Source organism: Hyla sarda, chromosome 2, assembly GCF_029499605.1.
Source record: "Hyla sarda isolate aHylSar1 chromosome 2, aHylSar1.hap1, whole genome shotgun sequence".
NCBI lineage: Eukaryota > Metazoa > Chordata > Amphibia > Anura > Hylidae > Hyla > Hyla sarda.
In genome coordinates, this window is record NC_079190.1 from 262,117,533 (window position 1) to 262,144,579 (window position 27,047).

Sequence of the window (27,047 nt, forward strand, 5' to 3'; positions counted from 1 at the left end):
GACAAATGTGTAATTTGCTGACAACACCAATATCCATTCCTTTCCCTGACAAGATAATTTCAGCTTAAACATTATTGAGATGTTAAATCTGTGAGAGATCTAATAACTACTTAATGTGTTGCCTCCATCTGTAGCTTTCCAAACGTCTTCATTCTTCATTTAGACTTAGGAGGGTTTTATAAATAGCCATGTGTTACAAATGATCTTTTTTAAGGTTTATTTTATATATGCAATTTTTCTTTACCACAGTTATTTTGATATAAATATTTATTTTGTTGGGGGGGTAAATTTATCAAGATCGACATTTTGTACGCTAGTCTTAAAATGAAATTGCGTGCTTTCAGCTTCCTTGATTTATTAGGAGATGCACATCCCTTCATATATCAGACAGTAAAGTTAATCATGCGCCATGCTTCTGAAACCTACGCTAGCTTTGAGATAGCATAGGTTTTAGCTACAATTTAGGCTACCTTTGTAGTCATGTCTCCTGTCATACCTACTTTGTGTCAAGCTCTGCCTACTTGGTGAGCAAGATGTAAAGGCTTACACCAAAAAAATGTGCAGCTTTTATTACAGTCTGTGCCTGGTGCAGAAAATTCTACCCCCCCCCCCCCCCCATAATGTGCATTAACTTATGGGTTAATATAGATTACACCAGGTTATATGTCAAAGTAATTATCAAGTCAGGCTTTGCTCAAACATTATTTGCAGAGTAAATTGATGGTATGCAATGGAAGGGGAATACTCTGGATGCATATGCCAAATGTATCCATAGGCCCCCTTGAGTGTCTCTTTGGCATGTACCAGGTCAGTATGCCCAAGCATATCTTTTCTTTTTTACTGTATGTTTTATACTATGTTTTATAGTAGAAGTTATTTCATGCAGTGGCATACAGTACAAAATGGGTCCCATGGGGGATGTATGCACTGTATGTCTATATAGTGTATAGATCACAGCCTTCAGTAAGAGGTACATTACATTCGAAAAGTCTTCAAATCCTTTCCCTTTTGTGACATTTTGTTATTCGTGTAAAATAAAATAAATAAAAAAATAATTTGCTCCCATCAATCTGCACTTAATACCCCAAAAAGATAATGAAAAAACTATATTTTCAGGCCCTCAGTATTAAGTTAAAGCACTTTTGGCAGTGATTACAGGCTCCAGGTTTCTTGGGTATTATGCAGGAATGTTTGTAGACCTGGATTTATGGATTTTCTGCCATTCTTTGCAGATCCTCTTAAGCTCTGTTGCACTGGATGGGGACCATTGGTGGGCAGCCTTCTGAGGTCTCTTTTGAGATGTTTGATTTGGTTCAAGTCAGAGCTCCTGTGTTGTATTGGCTGTGTGATCATGGTCATTGTCTTGTCAGAAGGTGGACACCTTCAGCCCAAACTGAGATCCAAAGCACTTTGGATCATGTTTTCATTAAGAATATTTCTGTTTATATGTTCCATCCAGCTTTCTAACCTGACCAGTCCCCTTGTCCCAGTTACTGAAAAGCTGTCCCACAGTATGATGCTGCCCCAACCATGCTTCACTGCAGGGATGGTATTGGGCAGGTTGTGAGCAGTGCTTAGTAGCCTCCAGATACAACATTTAGAACTAAGGCCTAAAAGTTAAATCTTGGTTTCATCAGTCCAGAGAATCTTGTTTCTCTGGACTGATTTCGCTTTAGATGTTTTTTTTTTTTTTTGGCTTCTTTCTATTTAGTCTGCCATAAATCCCCAAAAATGTAAGTGATGCAGTTATGATTGACCTTTTGAAAGTTTCTCTCATGGAGCTCAGACAGAGTGACCATTGGGTTCTTGGTCACCTCATTGGTTTTTTGGTCACCTCATCTTACCAAAACTCTTCCCCCCAGTTACTTAGTTTGGTGGGGCAGCCAACTGTAAGAAATGTCCTGGTTGTTCTAAATATCTTCCATTTAAGATTTATGGAGGCCACTGTGCTCTTCGAAACTTTTAGTGCAGCAGAATTCTTTTTGCACCCTTCTCCAGATCTGTCCCTCCAATTAAAGACAATACTGTTTCTGATCACTACAGACAGGTTTTTTTGTTTCGTGGCATAGTGAGACCTTATATGGACAGGGCTGTGTCTTCCCAAATCCTGTCCAAGCATCTACATTTACCCCAGGTGATTCCAACCAAGGTGTAGAAACATCTTGGAGATGACCAAGAGAAATGTAAATTCTAAGTGGTCTGAATACTTATGTCCATGCAACATTTTTCTTATTCAACTTTAGCACAAGGCCTTAAATGGGCACTGTCAGATACAAAAACTTTTGATATGTTGTAAAGCATGCAATTGCTTTCATTAGAAAATTTTCAGTATTTCATACTGAAAAAGCCAGTCAAACAACTGCCCCCCCCCCCCCCCCCCCGCCTGCTTGGACACATACTAGTCCTGCTGTGTCCATGCGTCATCACCTATGTCATGGACACACTTCCTTGATTGACAGCTGTGAGCGCAGGGCTCATAGCTGGAGGAAAAATCCTCCCACTGTCAGCTTGTGTCCCGCTACTGTCAGTGAGGACAAGCTGGGAGTTGTATTTTTGCTAATGCTAGGGGAGATGTGAGCAGACATCATACTGAGGGAGGGGGCGGAGACCTGCACAGTGAGGCCACGCCCCCTCCCTTTGAGTGGAACTAGTGAGCTAAATTAAAAGTGTAAAAGTGTAATAAAAAAATAAAATAAAGGTGCTAGACATATAAAAAATTGATGTACATGGTCAGGATTAGGTACTGAGTGATATATTTAAAAAAAGTTTTTTTTTTGTTGGATCTGACAGGTACGCTTTAACATAACAAAATGTGAAAAAAGTTCATTTTTTGTGTGTTTTTGTTTGTATTTAAGACTAATAAAACTTTTAATGAGAAAAAAATGGGTCTAAAGACTTTTCCACTGCATTCTATATACCTTCAATGCAAGCCCCTCCCCCCCCCCCCCCTCGAAAAAAAAATGTCACTAGAGAATTTTCCCAGAATTCCTCTCTGGCTTAATGTTGGCACAGAGATTTATCTAAAAATGTACATTATGTGAGGTAAAACCTATATACCAAGGACTGTACAGAAATCTATCCCCATAAACTTTGGACAAAAGCTGTCCAAACCTTCTAAGTATGGCAGGTTTAGGTGAATATCTAAAGTGTTTGGAGACCTCCTGACTCTCCACGACAGAGGATGTTTTTGGAGAGATAAGCTATGAGAAATAAAAAAGTTACCATTCCCCTCTGAGTTCTAGTTTTGGACATATAGGGGGGCATTTACTAAGGGGTTTAGTCATTTTTTTCTGACTATTTTTGGCGCAAAATTGTCGCAATTGCGCCTACCCTATAAATTGTGCGACTTTCCCTAGCAAGAGCTAGAAAGTCCAAAAAAAATTTCCTGCTTAATTTACGCAAGTTTTCAGTTTTTACTTGCAGTGGTCAGGAATTTATTAACTGAGACAGTCGCAGTTGCGCAATAAACTGTCGCAACGGCCATAAAAATTGACTAAATTTACTCCAGCTCCAACATGGAGCAGGAAAAGCTACTGCCGCCCGGGCTCCGACTTACTTTCTCCCCGCTACCCTCACTGCGCTACCGGGACACTGCAGTGATTTTATATCCCCCCCCCCCCTCTCACCTGCCAGCGCCACACAACTCCCATCTGTCTGCTGTTGCAAGACTACAAGTCCCAGCATGGCCTTACAGTGAGGACACGCTGGGAGTTGTAGTCTTGTAGCAGCGGGAGCTGAGCGGCGCGGGCGGGAGACAAGGGGAGGGGGGGGGGTAGCGGGGAGGCCGTATGAGGAGCCCGGGCGGGAGACAAGGGGGGTAGCGGGGAGACCGTATGAGGAGCCCGGGCGGCTGCACTGTAATGTCAGCCCGGGCTCCTGCCCTGAGAGCCATAGGCTTTGGCTGTCAGGGCATGCTGGGTGTTGTAGTTTTGCAACAGCTGGAGGGCCACAGTTTGCAGACCACTGGTGTGTGGTCTGTAAACTGTAGTCCTCCAGCTGTTGCAAAACTAAACAGCTGAAGGGGACCGGCGAAGAAGTTCACTTACCCTTCCGAGGCTCCAGCGACGATCGCTGTCGGAGATCGTCGCGCGGCAGTGTCGCGCAGCGCTGGATCCTACGGAAGCCGGTAAGTTGCGCAGGCTTCCCAACCAGGGTGCCTCCAGTTGTTGCAAGACTACAACTCCCAGCATGCCTGGACAGCCTTTGGCTGTCCAGGCATGCTGGGAGTTGTAGTTTAGCAACAGCTGGAGGCACCCTGGTTGGGAAACACTGGCCTAAAACAGTTGGGAAACACTGGCCTAAAACAGTCACCCTGGTTGGGAAACACTGTTTTAGGCCAGTGTTTCCCAGCCAGGGTGCCTCCAGATGTTGCAAGACTACAACTCCCAGCATGCCTGGACAGCCTTTGACTGTCCAGGCATGCTGGGGCTTGTAGTTTTGCAACATCTGGAGGCACCCTGGTTGGGAAACACTGTTTTAGGCCAGTGTTTCCCAGCCAGGTTGCCTCCAGATGTTGCAAAACTACAACTCCCAGCATGCCTAGACAGCCTTTGACTGTCCAGGCATGCTGGGACTTGTAGTTTTGCAACATCTGGAGGCACCCTGGTTGGGAAACACTGTTTTAGGCCAGTGTTTCCCAGCCAGGTTGCCTCCAGATGTTGCAAAACTACAACTCCCAGCATGCCTAGACAGCCTTTGACTGTCCAGGCATGCTGGGACTTGTAGTTTTGCAACATCTGGAGGCACCCTGGTTGGGAAACACTGTTTTAGGCCAGTGTTTCCCAGCCAGGTTTCCTCCAGATGTTGCAAAACTACAACTCCCAGCATGCCTAGACAGCCTTTGACTGTCCAGGCATGCTGGGGCTTGTAGTTTTGCAACATCTGGAGGCACCCTGGTTGGGAAACACTGGCCTAAAACAGTGTTTCCCAACCAGGGTGCCTCCAGATGTTGCAAAACTACAAGTCCCAGGTTGGGAAACACTGTGCCCGGCCTCCGCCCCACCTTACTGTAAGGGCATGCTGGGAGTTGTAGTCCTGCAGCTGGGGGCAGGGGACAAGCTTGTCACTTGCCCACACATCTCCTGCACCACACAACTACAACTCCCAGCATGTCCTTACTGTAAGGGCATGCTGGCAGTTGTAGTCGTGCGGGGCGGGAGATGTGTGAGCAGGTGATAATAAATATACTAACCCATTTTTTTTGTTTTCTTCTCATTTCAGATCCGTTTATCCTGTGGACTCCTTCGGATTCGGTGGACTACTTCGATGACCAGCGTTTTTCTTTGTTTGATTTTAATAAAATGGTTAACGAGGGCTTGTGGGGGAGTGTTTTTTGTAATAAAAAATTTTTAAAACCTGTTGTGTTTTTTTCTTACTTTACTAGACAGGCTTAGTAGTGGAAGCTGTCTTATAGACAGAGTCCATTACTAACCTGGGCTTAGCGCTAGCCACAAAAACAGCTAGCGCTAACCCCCTATTATTACCCCGGTACCCAACGCCACAGGGGTGCCGGGAAGAGCCGGTACCAACAGGCCTGGAGCGTCAAAAATGGCGCTCCTGGGCCTAGGCGGTAACAGGCTGGCGTTATTTAGGCTGGGGAGGGCCAGTAACAATGGTCCTCACCCACCCTGGGAACGTCAGGCTGTTACTGTTTGGTTGGTATTTGGCTGAGAATGAAAATAGGGGGGACCCTATGCGTTTTTTTTTTTAAATAAATAATTAAATATATTTAAAAAACGCATAGGGTCCCCCTATTTTTATTCTCAACCAAATACCAACCAAACAGTAACAGCCTGACGTTACCAGGGTGGGCGAGGACCATTGTTACTGGCCCTCCCCAACCTAAATAATGCCAGCCTGTTACCGCCTAGGCCCAGGAGCGGGGTAATAATTGGGGGTTATCGCTAGCTGTTTTTGTGGCTAACGCTAAGCCCGGCTTAGTAATGGACTCAGTCTATAAGACAGCTTCCACTACTAAGCCTGTCTAGTAAAGTAAAATAAAAATAAAACACAACAGGTTTTAAAAAAAATTTATTACAAAAAACACTCCCCCACAAGCCCTCGTTAACCATTTTATTAACATCAAGCAAAGAAAAACGCTGGTCATCGAAGTAGTCCACCGAATCCGAAGGAGTCCACAGGATACACAGATCTGTAGAAGAAGTAACCAAAAAAAAAAAAAAGTGTAAGTACATTTAGGGAGAAAAAAACTGTGTTAAAAAAATGTAATAAACACACACACACACACACTAAACGCCGTTTACCACTTCTGAGCCATGACTACAATTTACAGTGATCCCTCAACTTACAATGGCCTCAACATACAATAGTTTCAACATACAATGGTCTTTTCTGGACCATCGTAAGTTGAAACCAGACTCAACATACAATGCTACAGACAGTCCAGATCTGTAAAACGTGTCAATGGCTGGAAGAACCAACCAATCAAAATGGGCATTCACTGGTAAAACCCTTGTATTACTGAAGTGTATGCACTGACTGGTGTCTGGTATTACATGTTCTGTACACTTTACCTGTATCAGGGTTAGCTGCTCTTTTGGACACCAGGTGAGGGCGACTCCATTACTTGTTTGGGACATTGCCTGTACTGTACAGGACCCCTGAAGAAGCTCCTGTCCTCTACATAGACCAGTGTTTGCCAAGCAGGGTGGCCCCATCTTTTGCAAAACTACAACTCCCAGCATGCCCGGACAGTCTTTGGCTGTCCAGGCATGCTGGGAGTTATAGTTTTGCAACAGCTGGAGGCTCCCTGCTTGGGAAACACTGACATAGACAGTGATTTACAGCTCCCAGCAGATCTTTATTACTTTTATATGGAAGGATTTGCTTTATCTATATCAGTTATCTACTTATTTTTCTTTGTCACTTTTTCCTATTTTGGATGACATTTTGGTGCCTTTAGAACCAATTACCACGTTTCCATAGAGTTATGGTCTCAACATACAATGGTTTCAACTTACAATGGTTTTCCTGGAACCAATTAATATTGTAACTTGAGGGACCACTGTAGTTATTGAATTATTTAGATGTGGTGAAAAAGCTAAAAAAAAAAAGCTCAAAAACAAAAGATCCAGAAGGAAACCAGCAGCCAAACCTATTCAGACAGCAGGAAAAAGGAACAGACTATTTTTTCTACTACATGAAGTAAATTTCCCACTTTTGCCTATGTGTGCCAAATTTATTAATGCCGTGCAACAATTTAGTAAATTTGTCGCACATAGTCAAAAATGAAGTAGAAAAAAACAGGGTAAAAACCAGACTACATAGTAAAAGATTAGTAAATGCCCCTCATAGATTTAGTGTGTGGACCAAAATTCTAATGTTAGGGTGCACAATACACTAAAAAAAGTTTTGCCATAAAAATGAATTGTGTACATCGTTTGGTGCAGAACTAATTTTGGCGTATGACCCAACAAGTCAAAATAACCAAAGAATGAACACCGCTAATGGCAAATCCGACAGTAGTGATATATTTTCCCCACTGTACAGTCTGTATACTGTATCATGCTAAATTATAGTGATGTTTTAGGCACATAAAATGTTCGCTCTTTGATAAATTTTCAATTTTATCGTATTTCGCTCCGTAAAATACTTTACAATTTATGTCTACACACTTAATATATCTGTCCAAAACTAGAATGCCCACTTTTTTTGAGATGTGGACCAAAAATCGGTCAACATCTAATAGTAAGAGACAGTAAGACAATAATAAATGTCCAATGTAAATTCTCCCATAGACTTTAATAGCATTTTCATATTTTTAACTTGTGTTACATTGTAACTTAAAAATAGTTAATGCATATTTTAAAATTATATTTCAGTGGTTTGAACTGGAGCTGGGGATGGGCATCTGCTGGGAGCAGCATTTTAGCTGAATTTGGAACTTTACACTTGGAGTTCTTGAAGCTGAGTGAACTATCTGGAGACTCAGTATTTATTGAGAAGGTAAAAACTGCCACAATTTCATATTTTGTGCCCTAGAATTATAACCGTAGCCAGCAGCAACATAAATTCAAGCGATTGCAGAAAATATTTTATTACTAGTTCCAACAGGAAGTGAAAGAAAATTCCCGTTTAAACATTGTTATTTTTCCCTGTAGGTTAACACTATCAGGAGGATATTGAAGAACATGGAGAAACCTCATGGATTGTATCCTAACTATTTCAGTCCTGTCAGTGGGAGTTGGGTCCAACGTATGTACAGAAATACAGTTAATGTTTAAAGCAAGTTAAATATATACGCTCCTTTCTAAATGTGACCGTACTTTGATCAAAATAAAATATGTATAAGATGGGAGAAAAACAAGAAAGTATATTAAAAGGGTACTCCAGTGGAAAACATTTTTTAATTTTTTTTTATCAACTGGTGCCAGAAAGTTAAACAGATTTGTAAATGACTTCTATTTAAAAATTATAATCCTTCCAGTACTTATCAGCTGCTGTATGCTACAGAGGAAGTTCTTTTCATTTTAAATTTCTTTTCTGTCTGACCACAGTGCTCTCTGCTGACACCTCTGTCCATGTCAGGAACTGTCCAGAGCAGGATAAGTTTACTATGGGATTTGTTTCTGCTCTGGAAGTTCCTGACATGGACAGAGGTGTCAGCATTATGGTCAGACTGAAAAGAACAACTAAACTTCCTCTAGAGCATACAGCAGCTGATAGGTACTGGAATGATTGCGATTTTTAAATAGAAGTCATTTACAAATCTGTGTAAGTTTCCGTTACCAATTGCTAAAAAAAAAAAAAAAAAAAAAAAGGTTTTCCACTGGAGTACCCCTTTAACCCCTTAAGGACTCAGGCCCATTTTGGCCTTAAGGACTCAGACAATTTAATTTTTACGTTTTCATTTTTTCCTCTTCGCCTTCTAAAAATCATAACTCTTTTATATTTTCATCCACAGACTAGTATGAGGGCTTGTTTTTTGCGCGACCAGTTGTCCTTTGTAATGACATCACTAATTATATCATAAAATGTATGGCGCAACCAAAAAACACTATTTTTGTGGGGAAATTAAAACGAAAAACGCAATTTTGCTAATTTTGGAAGGTTTCGTTTTCACGCCGTACAATTTATGGTAAAAATGACGTGTGTTCTTTATTCTGAGGGTTAATACGATAAAAATGATACCCATTATTACATACTTTAATATTATTGTTGCGCTTAAAAAAAATCACAAACTTTTTAACCAAATTAGTACGTTTATAATCCCTTTATTTTGATGACCTCTAACTTTTTTATTTTTCTGTATAAGCGGCGGTATGTGGCTTCATTTTTTGCGCCATGATCTGTACTTTTTTTTGATACCACATTTGCATATAAAAAACTTTTAATTAATTTTTTATAATTTTTTTAAAAATAAAATGTATTAAAAAAGTAGGAATTTTGGACTTTTTTTTTTTCGTTCACGCCGTTCACCGTACGGGATCATTAACATTTTATTTTAATAGTTCGGACATTTACGCACGCGGCGATACCAAATATGTCTATAAAATTTTTTTATACGCTTTTTGGGGGTAAAATAGGAAAAAACGGACGTTTTACTTTTTTATTGGGGGAGGGGATTTTTCACTTTTTTTTTACTTTTACTTTTACATTTTTTAACATTTTTTTTTTTACACTTGAATAGTCCCCATAGGGGACTATTCATAGCAATACCATGATTGCTAATACTGATCTGTTCTATGTATAGGACATAGAACAGATCAGTGTTTTCGGTCATCTCCTGCTCTGGTCTGCTCGATCACAGACCAGAGCAGGAGACGCCGGTAGCCGCACAGAGGAAGGAGAGGGGACCTCCGTGCAGCGTTATGAATGATCGGATCCCCACAGCAGCGCTGCGGGCGATCTGATCATTCATTCAAATCGCGCACTGCCGCAGATGCTGGGATCTGTTTTGATCCTGGCACCTGAGGGGTTAATGGCGGACACCCGCGAGATCGCGGGCGTCGGCCATTGCCGGCGGGTCCCTGGCTGCGATCAGCAGCCGGGATCAGCCGCGCATGACACGGGCATCGCTCCGATGCCGGCGGTTATGCACAGGACGTAAATGTACGTCCTGGTTCGTTAAGTACCACCTCACCAGAACGTACATTTACGTCCTGCGTCCTTAAGGGGTTAAATAATTTTCAGCGAAACATTTTATGCAGATTGATTTCAGTGAGTAATTCAACATGCTTTACAGTATCCTTAGGCTACTAGCCATGTCTCACTGCAAGGATGGATTTTGAAGACTTACTATATAGAATCTGTCAAATGCAGAGGGATGGGAAGAACAGCAGGTCAGGGTGAGAAGTGTTCAGCAGGAAGCTTCTCTCACCTTGTTCTAACAATTTGAGGGGGTTAAAACTTTTAACACATGTATGTGACATATCAAAATAGTTTTTCAAATGAAAGGGATACTTTAAAGAGGTTATTCACAGTTTATAAAATCTAATAAGCTGCTGGCCCGGAAGGTGAGTTTGGGATTGTAGTGGATGGGTGGTTTGTAGCTAAAATAGGAAAACACATACTTTCCTACCTGGAATAGCACGTTTGGGTTTTTGCATTTGTGCCTAGGAAATAAAAAAAAATATTAAAATATTTAATAAATAAATTAAAGGGTCACCCAATGTGAATGCCTTTAAAGGGGTATTCCAGGCAAAAACTTTTTTATATATATATCAACTGGCTCCGTCAAGTTAAACGGATTTGTAAATTACTTCTATTAAAAAATCTTAATCCTTCCAATAGTTATTAGCTTCTGAAGTTTTCTGTCTAACTGCTCATTGATGACGTGACGTCCCGGGAGCTGTTCATGATGGGAAAATATCCCCATAGGAACTGGACAGCTCCCGGGACGTGAGTCATCAGAGAGCAGTTAGACAGAAAACAACAACTCAACTTCAGAAGCTAATAACTATTGGAAGGATTAAGATTATTTAATCGAAGTAATTTACAAATCTGTTTAACTTTCCGGAGCCAGTTGATATATAAAAAAAAGTTTTGGCCTGGAATACCCCTTTAATTCCTACAGCAAAATTTGTCTACTGAACCAGTCAGCTTAAAGCCTCTTTAAGGTACCAGTGTATTTGTCATTTTCTGATATATTCAATGAGACATCTTAAGGTGTGCTGGACACAAGCATTAAATTGGCATACATGTTACTACTTTTGTTCAGAATTGTTACTAAAGTTTCCTTTTGCTGATTTAGTTCTATGTATAATTACCTTGGACTAGGAAGTGATTTGTTGCTTGCCAGCACTACAGGCATTTTAACCCAACACCAAGAGAGATTGCCTTCATGTATAGAAAACCAGACTAATACTAAGTAACGGACCAAAAAGGAAAACTTGTGCATAATGAACAAAATTTACACAAAACCTACATGATAAAAAGTTATGAGGTTAAAAACATATGATACAAAGAAAAGGTATATATAATAAAATTAATATTGGGCATGCCATATTTGAAAAGTAAAGTATGATCATCTTAAAAGAATGAACAAGCCCAGGTTAGAAAAAAAATCAACATCCAAATATAGTAAAAAAAAAAAAAAAGAATAGCACTGATGTAACTATATTCTTTCAATATAAATGCATATTATAGACCAGCCATACTGATCATAATGCAAAATGCTACCTAAGTAGGCATTATAAGAGCATGAGGACTACGATACCTGATGCATGTTTCACATAGAACAGATTTGTCTGGCACAGTCAGCTTGCTCAGATAATGTGGGGACATGCCCCCACTGGGTAACACCATTCCTTGATGTGAAGCTGTTGCTTCTTTCTGTCACATGAGCTCCTTGCAAGGCCAGTGCATCAATAACCCCCTCCCCAACAAGCCATCTATAGTACTGTAAGTCATCCCCAGCACAGTGCCAGCCAGTTCGTTCCAGTGCAGTTTTTTTTCCAGCCCAGAAGAGTAGGTGATGTCCTTTGTTCACCAGAGAAGTAAGGGAAAGGAAGTATTTGTGTGAGCACTGCTGGCAAACAGTCCAGCTCTGGTCTCTCCCCCTGAAATTGAGAGAGATAGCTGTGTACCATGGAGAGGAATCTTATGGGCTCTTAAAATATACTGCCTTTTGATTACTGTCACTACCTAACCTATGTAGAATGGTACAGCATAGATTAAATCACATTGAGGAATAGCCATATAAATCTCTCAGATGTCATCCTTTATGGCAGTATCACAACAAAATTTGTTTAGTCAAATAATAACACTAACAACATACCTTAGTGGGATTCAGAGCTGCTGTTTTTAAAGCAATCCACCTATCTATTCACAATTTTCTAAGAGGCACATTTAACAGATCAAACAAGCTCAAAGTTATATGGCTTGCCTCTATTATTTTGGAGCTCTTGTAGCCATCTTTGCATCATATGCATTTCCTACATATTTAGATAAGACAGTATAAGTAACAAGAGATGTTAACTAGTCATTTAATTGATACATCAGTGAAGTAAGATACAATGTTTGTTTCAGTTTCTGTACAAGTTTAAAAGATAACCAAATAGATCAGTCTTGAAGAGCTAACCACTTTAAGGCGTGTTGCAAGTTACTTGAAGCATTAGACTTGACCTAATATAATTAACTATGTGCTGGTAAACCTACAGATTATATAAAGCATTAATTATGGCTCAGTCCAATGACAATGCTGAGTGGAATCTGGAATTTAACAGCCACTTGGCATGGATGCTTAACGGAAAGATTTGCATGTGCACAAATGAAATGTCGGATTAATTTCCTTATCATCCCGCTTGTACAAATTGTGTGTCGCTTCTCTTTCTATAGATCATGTGTCTCTTGGAGGACTTGGTGACAGCTTCTATGAATACTTAATCAAGTCTTGGCTGATGTCAGCTAAAAAAGATAATGAAGCAAAGGGCATGTACTACGAAGCTGTAGAGGTAGGAAACACATGTTATGTCTTGTTTTGTCAGCAATGTACATTCTAATATTAGATGTGGATGCAGATGACACCTGTAAGGTTTCTTTGTGTTATATATGACCGGTAGGCATGATCTATCTCTTGTGCCTCTGCTTCTAATTACATATGGTAATCCTGATGTGATGAAGTGCTTTCTAGAAAACCTCCAGGATTACAAACACATAACGCAGTGTAGGTGGAATCTATTTTATAACATTGCGTCAAACAGGAAAAATCACATGGAAACAGTAGTACAAGCGAGCAAGACAAATAAGACGGAACCCTGGAATAGCAAGAATTTTTGCAAGTCCTTTAACCTAAAGGTCATACATTATATTTCATAACCTTCAATATTAAATCTCTTATTATTTTCATGGTGCTAGTAAGACATACTACATGATCGCACTAACAACCAGTGGGAAAGAAATCATTATTGTCACGTCCTCCATTCTGCTAACTTTCTACCTGGATACCATTATGAAAGAACGACACCTGATCTCACCTCAGCCTGTCTGACTACTATTTCTGTCTGCCACTTGGATATCATAAATTGGTGTATATGGTCCATCTATATATACATCATCCAGTGCTAATGGAGACTACTATGGGGGTAGCCCAGGGCTCAAGTCCTGCAGGAACGCATGGGAACCGAATTCCTGCACTTTTTCTACAGCAGAAACACTGTTCCCATTAGCAGGAGTCTAGCCCTTTAGTGTAAATCTTAGGTAGGTTCCCACACTTTTTTCCCAGGACTTGACCCCTGGGGTAGCCACACGTACAGCAATTCTAGATCGTGCCAGTATCTGACACTGTCATTGCCTTGCATCACTGTACATGTGGCTGAACACTGCTCCTCTTCTCTCCACACTCGGCAAACCATTCATCAGACAGGGAATTCAGCTGCACCTACAACCAGAACACCTTTCCATATAAAGACACCTTAATAGGGATCCTGCTGGGTCAAATCATTGGGATATATGTCTTCTGTCTGTAACCACCATGGGTGCCTATAATAAACTGTTGTATGAAAGCATCTGAAGAATCTTGTTACGCTTCTAATTTGTCCAAACCTAGTAATTGCAGTGAATTACATATTAATAGTACAGTGACCCCTCGACCTACGATAGCCCCGACATACAATAATTTCAACATGCGATGGCCTCTCAGAGGCCATCGTATGTTGAAGGCAGCATCAACATACGATGCTTTTTTATGTCGGGGCCATCGCATAAACGGCTATCCGGCACAGACTGCTTCAGCTGCCACCGGATAGCCGTTTACGGTGCCCCGTGAGCTCCGGTGATGGTCATTTACCTGTCCTCGGGGCTACGGAGCGTCCTCTTCGAGATCCTCTGCATCGTCGGTGCTCTCCATCGACGTCATCACGTCGCTGCGCACGCCGTCCCGTCATCCAATAGGAGCGGCGTGCGTAGCGACGTGATAGCGGCGATGGAGAGCACGGATGCCAGGGAAGCAGAGGCCTTACCGGAGCGTCCGGGACACCTTGGGGACGCGGCGACAGCGATGGATAGCGACATCCCGGGCAGCGGTGACAAGCGGTGACGGTCCGGAGCGGCGGGGACAGGTGAGTACAACTTCCTCTAACAGTGGTCTGCAACCTGCGGGCCTCTAGATGTTGCAAAACTACAACACCCAGCATGCCCGGACAGCCAATGGCTGTCCGGGCATGCTGGGTGTTGTAGTTTTGCAACATCGTGAGGTCCGCAGGTTGTAGACCACTGTCCTATACTTTAAATTGCACGGATCCCTCAACATGCGATGGTTTCAACAAACGGTCCGTTTGGAACGGATTAACATCGTATGTTGAGGGACCACTGTAATTGTATAATGTCTTCCATGCTGGTGCTGCATCTATGTGTGAAAGATGGAGATAGGGGAGCAGGATATGAGAGCAGGATCTCTGCTGTTTATGGGAGACATCAGGGCAGCTAGGCTACACCCCCTCTGGCTAAGCTCGGGGAATGCCAACAATTACTGTTTGAGCAAGTAGTGAGGTGTATGGTCAGAATTTTTTTTTTTTTTTTGTCATGTACACATAGACAACAGATCCCTGGGAAAGCCAGTGATTGGTACCTGGTGTGCTGCTGAAGATATCATGAAGAAGATGAGTAGAGATGTGTAGGTCAGAATGGGCAAGGAGCTTGAAATGGGCATAAAATAACTTTAACGGGGATGTAGCCAGAATATGGAACCATGGTTAATATCCGAAAGGAAAGGAATAAGCCAAGAACTAAAAAAAGTAGCAAAGTTCATGAACAGGATCTGCCAAATGCAAAGCAATCAGAATGCTGCAAGCAGTTAAGAACCGTAACCCAGGAACTAGGCAAAGTTTAAACAAGCAATTGCTCTTTAACCCCTTAAGGACCAATACAAATAAACCTGTACGCCCCTGAAAGACCAGGCCTGTTTTTTCAAATGGGGGATGTCTGTCTTTATTGGAGAATAACTCTGGTAACGTTTTGCCAATCTCGATAATTCTGACATTGTTTTTTTGTCACAAGTTGTCCTTCATGTACATAGTAAAAGTAAGCCGATATCATATGTAGCTTTTTTTTACAATGTAAAAAATCATGAAATTTTTACAAAAAATTACGATTTTTTTGCTATTTTAACACTAATAGGTTGCATATATTTATACATACTGACCAAATAGTTTATGAAACGTATACTTTAAGATGTCTACTTTATTTTGACATCATTTTTTTGTTTTTAATTAACATTTTAAGTTAGTTAGAAGCCTAACAATTTAACTTGAAATTTAGAAAATGTTGAAAATTTGAAAGTACATCTTTTTTTATGTGCTATGCAAGGTTTGCAGAAATTAAAAGGTAGTAGAACATAGGAACACCCCCCCCCCCCCCCAAATGACCCCATTTTAAAAACTAGACCCCTCAAGGTATTTGCTAGGGGGTACAGTGAGTATTTTAACACCATAGTTTTTTGGCAGGAATTATTACAAAGTCAGTGTTAAAAATTCGAAATTTGCATTTTTTCACAAATGCATCATTTGGGGGGCATATTTTTTGTACATCACTTCTGATATTGAAAGAAATGCACCCTATATTTTATTTAGCTGCTTGTCCCATGTTCGGAAATACCCCCCGCTTTGGCCATATATGGTTCCTTGGCCGCGTGGTAGGACTCAGAAGGAGAGGAGCGCCATTTGGCCTTTAGGGCAGAACAGTACCCCCACCCCCACAAGTGACCCCATTTATATACCGCACCCCTAGAAGTTATTGGCTGGACCAGGGACCTCTCTGATTGGTCCTTGGTCGGCTGGCAGTATAACGCGTCTGTCTGTGACAGTTAAGGCTCCTGATGGATATATCCGCCATGTTGTGGGAATAAGCACCCGCTCATGGCGAATATATCCATCACTGCTGCGGCTGGGTAGCTCAGTGTGTCCGCTCATGACGGCTGGCTGGAAATCCGCCGCTATGAGTGGACACACAAAGCTACCCAGCCGCAGCAGGGAGCTCATTACCGTGACTGCTGCATAATGTGTAGGATCACATGGTGGACATCCGCAGCATATTACATGCTGCGGATGTCCACCAATGTGATCCTACACATTATGCATTTTTTTAAAATTAGATTCATTTAATAAATGTATTTTTAATATATATATATATATATATATATTTTTTTTACACTTTTATTAAATTTTTATTTATTTTTACACTTTTATTTTATTTATTTATTTTTACACTTTTTAATGCTTTGGAATACTTAGTATTCCAAAGCATTGCAGTTATATGCTGCCTGCCAGTTTTCACTAGCAGGCAGCATATTAGGACGTGCGATCGCGATGCGGGGTGCTGCAGAGGAGACAAAGGGAGCCCCCTCCCTCTGTCATAACACTTACAGCCTGCGGTCACTTCCGACCGCGGCTGTAAGGGTTAAAACTGCCGGGACCGAAGTTGACTTTACGCTTAAGAAGATATCTGACCAAATGCTAATATGCTGTTTAAAATAAATATGTTTTTGGGATGTTTTTAATTTTAGTGCATTGTATCCATATTTAATAAGCTTTTGGCGAGTACTGAATGGCTGATAAAATGATGCCTAAGGAAGTAATAAGAGTCCATTCTCCAAGTTTCATGTCTGTTTGAATTGACATACTTAATGATCATTGCTTGTTACAAATATAACCCACTCACAAGCATTTAGCTTTATATTTATGACCCATAAGAGTTAATGCTGAAGATACAGTGATTTTATTGTTGAATATAAAATGTGATTACAGCTAATGGATTATACTTTGTGCTTTCAAAAAGCTGATTCTACAGTTTGCAAACTAGTGAATGCTGAACATTGAATTTAGTATTTATAATCAGTCTTCTGCATTTGAGTAAATTGTGGAACATTAAAAGTACATTTTTATATTGCCTGGACACTATCACCATAGTAACTAACTATAGGATAATTCTACAGTATACATGCATATGCAAAATAGGTAGCAAGAACCGCACTAGAATGGATGTTTTCATAGGAATATGTGTTTTTATACTACTATGTAATCCATTATCAAATCTGACAATATTGTTGTTATTTTATATTACATAGTAATCATTTATAGGTCAGTAGTAAACATAATTGTGGACATTTCCAAGGATAATGCAAAGCCAAGTGGAGGTGTTACTTGGCTTGCATATTTTACTATTAAGTATAGCTAATTTCTTTGATTATTAGGTGCAACTAATTTATTGAAATTATATCAATCAATGCCGCTATCTCTATTGGTTCAGTATATCATGTGATCTCGGGTTGCCCATCAGCATAGCAAAGCTGTTGGGTCTTAGCAGACACAGATCAGATCTGCCATTGACTAGTGTCACAACTAGAGACTGTTTTCCCCTTAACTTAATGTTTCCATAAGAGAAGAAAAACATTCAGATGTTCACTTGACTGTAATGAAATATATGGATGCGGCGGAGCTTGGAGGAATCAGATCACAGAGCAGGAATGCTTTGTGGCATTCCGATTTGTATAAAAACAAATAAACTGCAACCTGCTAGCGCTGTAGAGCAACAAACTACACTATACCCGCCTCAGCAGCTCCAGCACCAGCACATTGGTCTCCCTTTGGGGCCTGTGTTTACTTACCCTGGTGACATGCTATCCTGGTTCTGATGATAACGTTCCAAACACACTACAGCCTGAAGAGTGGTTTTAAGGGGATAAACCATAAAAATCCACAGACTGCATATTTAATTTATTTAACATTACCATAAAGTGTTTAAAAATGTAAAACAATGTAAAGGTTCAAATTAATTTGCATTCCCTTCTCCATGCACTGTAACTATAGATACTGTATGAGTTATTCAGTGTTATGTATCCACACTTCCGAGGACAACAGCAGAATTAGAATGGGGTTTCATTTCCAATCTCTTCCTCATTTCTTGCTCTATTAGTAAGTGGCATTAAGAAGTGCTCTAAGATGCCCCCCTCATTGTCCCTAAAACAACCACCAGGTCTACTTTTTTGTAAGACAGCTTTCATTTCTGCACATAATCCTACTATTCTGTCATCTGTATTTGTGTCATTCCATTTGCTACTCTGTTAAGCCAGCCATACAAATGAGATAGATGTTGGCTGACAGCTATGTCCATAATAATGCATGAACGGGTCAGATCAGTGTGAATGTTTACTGCCAAGGTGGGGTGGAGGAATAAGCCCCTGAGACTGCTATTTCCTGAAGAATAGGCCATATTAAAATCCATGCCTTATATCTCCTAATGACACATTTTAATAGACATGTTACATTGTTGGCAGATCTGTGAGAACACCGGGATCTGACAGTTTTCTAGCAGGCATTTACTTCACAGCCTTCTAAGATCATCTCAGATTGACAATGGCAAGGTATAACTACTGTTATTTCTCTATAAAGATTTGGCCTTCATTCCAACAGAATTCCAATATTTTTTGAGCATCAGGATGAAGGTTTATAAAAGGACAAATCTTTATACAGATGAATTGCCAAACTACATAAAATGTAGAATAAAATGCATTAACTAATACAGGCAGACAGTTTATTGATTCCAGGGCTGCAGAAAAAAGCACAGGGAATCTGAAATTTCACATACCGTATTTTTCGCCATATAAGACGCTCCGGCATATAAGACGCACCCAATTTTAACCCCTTAAGGACCCAGGACGTACTAGTACGTCCTAGTGTTTCTCCGGTCTCTGCCGCGCCCCGGGCAGAGATCGGAAGCGGATGCCTGCTGAAATGCTTCAGCAGGCATCCAGGGCAAACGCCGAGGGGGGCCATGTAGGCCCCCCATGTCGGCGATCGCCGCAAATCGCAAGGGAAATCGCCCTTGCGATCTGCGGCGATACTGGGCTGATCGGGTCTCTGGGACCCGACCGCCCGGTAATTTCGCATGATCCCGGCTGTCACAGACAGCCAGGACCATGCTGGAGTATAGGAGCGAGGTGGCAAGCCTGCCACCTCCTCCGATCCCCTGCGATCCGTCGGTTACTTAACCGACCAATCGCAGGAGGGGGGGCGGTTACTTCCTCCCGTCCTGCCCGGCCCCTTGAAGTCCGGAGAGGACGGGAGGAAGACCGGAGGACGCGGCGGGGGACGGGGGAGTGCTGGGGACCGGCCCCGGTACTTACCTCGTCCCTGAAGACCCGGATCCCGGCGAGGAAGATGGCGGCGGCGACAGGTGAGTAGATCTTCAGCCGCGGTCGGGCCCTTTACAGCAATGCACGTCGCCGTAAAGCGACATGCATTGCTGTAATGGGACCCTGTAAACTACAACTCCCAGTATGCCCAGACAGCCCTTGGCGTCTGGGCATGCTGGGAGTTGCAGTTTTGCAACATCTGGAGGTCCACAGTTTGGAGACCACTGTGCCCTTCCAGATGTTGCAAAACTACACATCCTCAGCATGTCCTTACTGTCCAGGCATGCTGGGAGTTGTAGTTCTGTAACATCTGGCCCTTCAGATGTTGCAGAACTACAACTCCCAGCATGCCTGGACAGTTTTGGCATACTGGGAGTTGTAGTTTTGCAACATCTGGAGGGCTGCAGCTTGGACACCACTACACAGTGGTCCCCAAACTGTTCTCCTCCAGCTGTTACGTAACCACTACTCCCAATATGCCCTTCGGCTGCCTGGGCATGCTGGGAGTTGGGGTTTTGCAACAACTGGAGGCACACTGGTTGGGAAACATTGTCTGTTTCCTAACTCAGTGTTTCCCAACCCGTGTGCCTCCAGCTGTTGCAAAACTATAACTGCCAGCATGCACTGATAGACTGTGCATGCTGGGAGTTGTAGTTTTGCACCAGCTGGAGGCCCCCCCCCCCCCCTGTGAATGTACAGGGTACATTCACATGGGCAGGGGGCTTACAGTGAGTATCAGGCTGCAAGTTTGCGATGCAGCAAATTTTGCGCGGCAGCTCAAACTCGTAGCGGGAAACTCGCTGTAATCCCCTGCCCGCGTGACTGTACCCTAAAAACACTACACTACGCTAACACAAAATAAAATAAAAAGTAAAAAACACTACATATACGCATACCCCTACACAGCCCCCCTCCCCTCCCTAATAAAAATGAAAATGTCTGGTACACCACTGTTTCCAAAATGGAGCCTCCAGCTGTTGCAAAACAACAACTCCCAGTATTGCCGGACAGCCGTTGACTGTACAAGCATGCTGGGAGTTTTGCAACAGCTGGAGGCACCCTGTTAGGGGTATTCTACGCCAGCGATTCCCAATGTCCACCCCTATGCAAATCCCTAATTCAGGCCTCAAATGTGCATAGCGCTCTCACTTCGGAGCCCTGTCGTATTTCAAGGATACAGTTTAGGGTCACATATGGGGTATCGCCGTACTCGGCAGAAATTGCCTAACAAATTTTGGGGGGCTTTTTCTCCTTTCACCCCTTATGAAAAGGGGAAGTTGGGGTCTACACCAGCATGTTGGTGTAAAAAAAAAATTTTTTTACACTAACATGCTGGTGTTGCCCTATACTTTTCATTTTGACAAGAGGTAAAGGGGAAAAAAGCCCCCTAAAATTTGTAATGCAGTTTCTCCTGACTACGGAGATACCCCATATGTGGGCGTAAAGTGTTCTGGGGGCGCACAACAAGGCCCAGAAGGGAGAGTGCGCCATGTACATTTGAGGTGATTTGCACAGGGGTGGCTGATTGTTACAGCGGTTTTGACAAACGCAAAAAAGAAAAAAAAAAAACACATTTGACCCCATTTTGGAAACTACACCCCTCACGGAATGTAATAAGGGGTGCAGTGAGAATTTACACCCCACAGGTGTCTGACGGATCTTTGGAACAATGGGCTGTGCAAATAAAAAATTTTGTACAGCCCACTGTTCCAAAGATCTGACAGACACCAGTGGGGGGTAAATGCTCACTGTACCCCTTGTTACGTTCCTCAAGGGGTCTAGTTTCCAAAATGGTATGCCATGGGGGGTTATTTTGTTGTTCTGGCACCATAGGGGCTTCCTAAATGCGACATGCCCCCGAGCAAAATTTGCTCTCAAAAAGCCAAATATGACTCCTTCTCTTCTGAGCATTGTAGTTCGCCCGTAATGCACTTCATGCCAACTTATGGGGTACCTCCATACTCAGAAGAGATGGGGTTACAAATTTTGGGGGGTATTTTCTGCTATTAACCCTTGCAAAAATGTGAAATTTGGGGGGAAACACACATTTTAGTGAAAATTTTTTATTTATTTTTTACATATGCAAAAGTCGTGAAACACCTGTGGGGTATTAAGGCTCACTTAATTCCTTGTTACGTTCCTCATGGGGTCTAGTTTCCAAAATGGTATGGCATGTGTTTTTTTTTTTGCTGTTCTGGCACCATAGGGGCTTCCTAAATGCAACATGCCCCCCAAAAACCATTTCTGAAAAACGTACTCTTGTGGCTCCTTCGCTTCTGAGCCCTCTACTGCGCCCGCTGAACACTTTTCATGGACATATGAGGTATGTGCTTACTCGAGAGAAATTGGGCTACAAACATAAGTATAAATTTTCTCCTTTTACCCCTTGTAAAAATTCAAAAATTGGGTCTACAAGAAAATGCAAGTGTAAAAAATGAAGATTGTGAATTTTCTCCTTCACTTTGCTTCTATTCCTGTGAAACACCTAAAGGGTTAAAACGCTGACTGAATGTCATTTTGAATACTTTGGGGGGTGCGGTTTTTATAATGGGGTCATTTGTGGGGTATTTCTAATATGAAGACCCTTCAAATCCACTTCAAACCTGAACTGGTCCCTGAAAAATAGTGAGTTTGAAAATTTTGTGAAAAATTGGAAAATTGCTGCTGAACTTTGAAGCCCTCTGGTGTCTTCCAAAAGTAAAAACACGTCAATTTTATGATGCAAACATAAAGTAGACATATTGTATATGTGAATAAAATAAAATAAATATTTGGAATATCCATTTTCCTTACAAGCAGAGAGCTTCAAAGTTAGAAAAATGCTAAATTTTCCAATTTTTCATCAAATTTGGGGATTTTTCACCAAGAAAGGATGCAAGTTACCACAAAATTTTACCACTATGTTAAAGTAGAATATGTCACGAAAAAACAATCTCGGAATCAGATTGATAAGTAAAAGCATTCCAGAGTTATTAATGTTTAAAGTGACAATGGTCAGATGTTCAAAAAATGGCCGGGTCCTAAGGTGTAAAATGGCTGGGTCCTTAAGGGGTTAAAGGAGGAAAATCTAGAAAAAAAAGATTCTGAACCAAATACTGTAGTAAAATATTTTAGGTGCAGTATAGTTCCCCCACAATAGTTGGCAGTATAGTTCCCCCACAATAGTTGGCAGTATAGTTCCTCCCACAATTTTTGGCAGTATAGTTCCCCCACAATGGTAGGCAGCTCCCCCCCCCCCCCACAATGGTTGGCAGTATAGTTCCCCCACAATAGTTGGCAGTATAGTTCCCCCACAATTGTAGGCAGCCCCCCCCACAATGGTTGGCAGTATAGTTCCCCCACAATAGTTGGCAGTATAGTTCCCCCACAATGGTAGGCAGCTCCCCCCCCCCACAATAGTTGGCAGTATAGTTCCCCCACAATAGTAGGCAGCTCCCCCCCCCACAATGGTTGGCAGTATAGTTCCCCCACAATAGTTGGCAGTATAGTTCCCCCACAATGGTAGGCAGCTCCCCCCCCCCCCCCCCAATGGTTGGCAGTATAGTTCCCCCACAATAGTTGGCAGTATAGTTCCCCCACAATGTTAGGCAGCCCCCCCCCCACAATGGTTGGCAGTATAGTTCCCCCACAGTAATTGTCAGTTCTGTTCCCCCATAATGATAGGCAGCCCCCCCCCCCCCCACAATGGTTGGCAGTATAGTTCCCCCACAATAGTTGGCAGTATAGTTCCCCCACAATGGTAGGCAGCTCCCCCCCCCCCCCACAATAGTTGGCAGTATAGTTCCCCCACACAATGGTAGGCAGCTCCCCCCCCCACAATGTTTGGCAGTATAGTTCTCCCACAATAGTTGGCAGCTCCCCACACAGACATACAGCTTCCAGCCATATACAGTGTACGGCTGGAGGCTGTATGTCTGTGTGCTGCCCCCACAGTGTTCCGGTCTCCGCTCCTCTGGCCCGGTGTCACAATCTACTGTTATGGCCTATGGACCATAGCAGTAGGTGCCAGGACCGGAGGAGCCGTGACTGGAACAGTGAAGATTACGCGCCGCCGGTCACTCATCAGGCCCCGGCCAGTGCGCGTCTTCCTCCGGTCCTCCTGCGCCTCTATGGTTGTACGCACGGGACGTCACTTAGGTCCGTGCGTACAACCATAGAGAGGCGGAGGATCGCAGGAAGACCGCAGGAGGACCGGAGAAAGACGCGCATCGGCCGGGGAATGGTTAGTGACCCGCGGACATCCTTATGTCCCGAAAAGATTTTTCGGGACACAGGGATGTCCGGCATAGGAAAACCTATGATTATCTGCCCGGGCCGGCTCCTGTGTGCGGCTGCAGGTGGGGGCCGGCCAGAGCAGGTAAAAACTAATTCATGGATACTAAAAACCAGGTTGCCTCCAGCTGTTGTGAAACTACAACTACCAGCATGCCTGGACAGCCTTTGCCGTTCTGGGCATGCTGGGAGTTGTAGTTTCACAACAGCTGGAGGCACCCTGGTTTTTAGTATACAGTTGTTAGTAATTCACCTGCCCGGCGCCCGGAACTGTATGTTCCAGGCATAGGGCAATAAACATAGCCGGTGTGAGGTGAAAAATTCACCGGCAGTCATGAGGCTGCTGCGGGCGGGGAGCGGGTAGTCAGCGCTGTACCGCACCGCCGCATCCTCTGTACTTACCGCTGACTTCCCGCTCTCGCCCGTAGCAGCCTTGGGCGTATATTCGCCGTATAAGACGTACCAACTTTCCCCCCAACCCCCCCCCCCCTGTTTTGGGGAAGAAAAAGTGCGTCTTATAAAAAAAATACGGTAGATTCCCAGTTTATTTTCATAATACTACAGAAGATAAAGGGAGAAATCCCAATGATGACATTATGTAATGGTGAATGCAATGTGGCTGTATGTCATCGGTAACCGCATTGATTTGTTTGGAGACAATAAACCAGTGAAATTAGCTGGAGAGGCAGTTCATTTTTACTGTAGGTCTGGATATACTGCAGGATTTTTATAGAAATGACCTGGAGAGGACATTGTGTAACTGTTGACATCTAGATCTTGTATCTGAGCATCAAAACATGGGAAAATTCATATTACCATATCCAAACTGGGAAATCATGGTTAAATTAATAAAAGGACAGTTACAGCCCACCCACCCCCACTTTCCCCCCTTGTTTGGGAGACTCTTCCCACAGTTGTTATTTGTATGTTTTCTGCAGAAAGTTGTGTGATGTTTATGCCATGTGCCTTGTACTTTATTGACATAGTAGACAATGTAATGGGATGGTTGGACCATTCATTGTAGCTACATTATTGATATTTTCTGTACTTTTTCTCATCAGTTTTAATTTTTTTATTTTTGCATCTCTCTAGAGCAGGGGCCATATCCCTTATCTGGAGACTCATAGTACTATAGACCAATAGGTTGCCAGCCATGATGTAAATGTCGCTCTATGTGTACATGCTTACTGGGAGGACTCAGGCATTTATCATGCAGAGGTAAGAGAGTAGCTGAATGCAGAGGCAGGAGATCAGCAATCCTGTGGCTGATAGCAGAGGTAGGAGAACAGCATTCTATGGCTAATGGCAGAGGTATGAGAGCAGAAATCCTGTAGCTGATGGAAGTGTCAGGAGAGTAGCAATCATATGTGGTAGCCTGGTGGGGGTGTAGGGCAGTTGGGGTGTTGCTGTAGTACATGAGGGGTTAATTTAACCCTTGTCACTTGTGACGCCAGGGTGAGGTTTAAAACTCTGTAGTGATGCTGGGCCTATTGCCACCCTTTCCAAGAGCGATAGGTGAGTGTAAAATAAATGGATTGTCCACAGCAGTGCTGAACTTATCATAAACATTCTATATATTGTCACGATGCCGGCTGGCAGGTAGTGGATCCTCTGTGCCAGAGAGGGATTGGCGTGGACCGTGCTAGAGGATCGGTTCTAAGTCACTACTGGTTTTCACCAGAGCCCGCCGCAAAGCGGGATGGTCTTGCTGCGGCGGTAGTGACCAGGTCGTATCCCCTAGCAACGGCTCAACCTCTCTGGCTGCTGAAGATAGGCGCGGTACAAGGGAGTAGACAGAAGCAAGGTCGGACGTAGCAGAAGGTCGGGGCAGGCAGCAAGGATCGTAGTCAGGGGCAACGGCAGAAGGTCTGGAATCACAGGCAAGGAACACACAAGGAACGCTTTCACTGGCACTAGGGCAACAAGATCCGGCGAGGGAGTGAAGGGGAAGTGAGGTGATATAGGGAAGTGCACAGGTGTAAACACTAATTGGAACCACTGCACCAATCAGCGGTGCAGTGGCCCTTTAAATCGCAAAGACCCGGCGCGCGCGCGCCCTAGGGAGCGGGGCCGCGCGCGCCGGGACAGAACTGACGGGGAGCGAGTAAGGTACGGGAGCCGGGGTGCGCATCGCGAGCGGGCGCTACCCGCATCGCGAATCGCATCCCGGCCGGAGGTAGTAACGCAGCGCCCCGGGTCCGTGGAACCGACCGGGGCGCTGCAGTGAGGGAAGTGTAGCGAGCGCTCCGGGGAGGAGCGGGGACCCGGAGCGCTCGGCGTAACAGTACCCCCCCCCCTTGGGTCTCCCCCTCTTCTTGGGGCCTGAGAACCTGAGGATCAGACTTTTGTCCAGGATATTGTCCTCAGGTTCCCAGGACCTCTCTTCTGGACCACAACCCTCCCAATCCACTAAAAAAAAAGTTCTTCCCCTGACCTTTTTAGAGGCCAAAATCTCTTTGACAGAGAAGATGTCCGAGGAGCCGGAAACAGGAGTGGGAGGAACAGATTTAGGAGAAAAACGGTTGAGGATGAGAGGTTTAAGAAGAGAGACGTGAAAGGCATTAGGGATACGAAGAGAAGGAGGAAGAAGAAGTTTGTAAGAGACAGGATTAATTTGACACAAAACTTTAAAAGGACCAAGATAGCGTGGTCCCAACTTATAGCTCGGGACACGGAAACGGACATATTTAGCGGAGAGCCATACCTTGTCTCCAGGGGAAAAAATGGGAGGAGCTCTTCTTTTCTTATCTGCGAATCTCTTCATGCGAGAAGAAGCCTGTAAGAGAGAATTTTGGGTCTCTTTCCATATGGTGGAAAGATCACGAGAAATTTCATCCACAGCGGGCAGACCAGAGGGCAAGGGGGTAGGGAGGGGGGGAAGAGGGTGACGGCCGTACACCACGAAAAACGGAGATTTGGAGGAAGATTCAGAGATTCTGAAATTATACGAGAATTCGGCCCAAGGTAGAAGATCTGCCCAGTCATCCTGGCGGGAGGAAACAAAATGTCGTAAATAGTCACCCAAGATCTGGTTAATTCTCTCTACTTGTCCATTGGATTGAGGATGGTATGCAGAAGAAAAATTTAATTTAATCTTGAGTTGTTTACAGAGAGCCCTCCAGAATTTAGACACAAATTGGACGCCTCTATCCGAGACGATCTGTGTAGGCAACCCGTGAAGACGAAA

At 43.2% G+C, this 27,047-nt stretch overlaps 1 protein-coding gene across 4 annotated transcripts in view; it reads left to right on the top strand.

Annotated features, from left to right (window-relative positions):
- Positions 1–27,047, top strand: part of LOC130356054 (mannosyl-oligosaccharide 1,2-alpha-mannosidase IA-like) — a 257,376-nt gene that overhangs the window by 151,574 nt on the left and 78,755 nt on the right. For all 4 annotated transcript variants that reach the window (XM_056557082.1, XM_056557081.1, XM_056557083.1 and 1 more), the window contains 3 exons: positions 7,842–7,965; positions 8,121–8,214; positions 12,799–12,914. In XM_056557082.1, the coding sequence (XP_056413057.1) occupies positions 7,842–7,965; positions 8,121–8,214; positions 12,799–12,914 (334 nt within the window). The remainder of the gene's footprint in view (positions 1–7,841; positions 7,966–8,120; positions 8,215–12,798; positions 12,915–27,047) is intronic.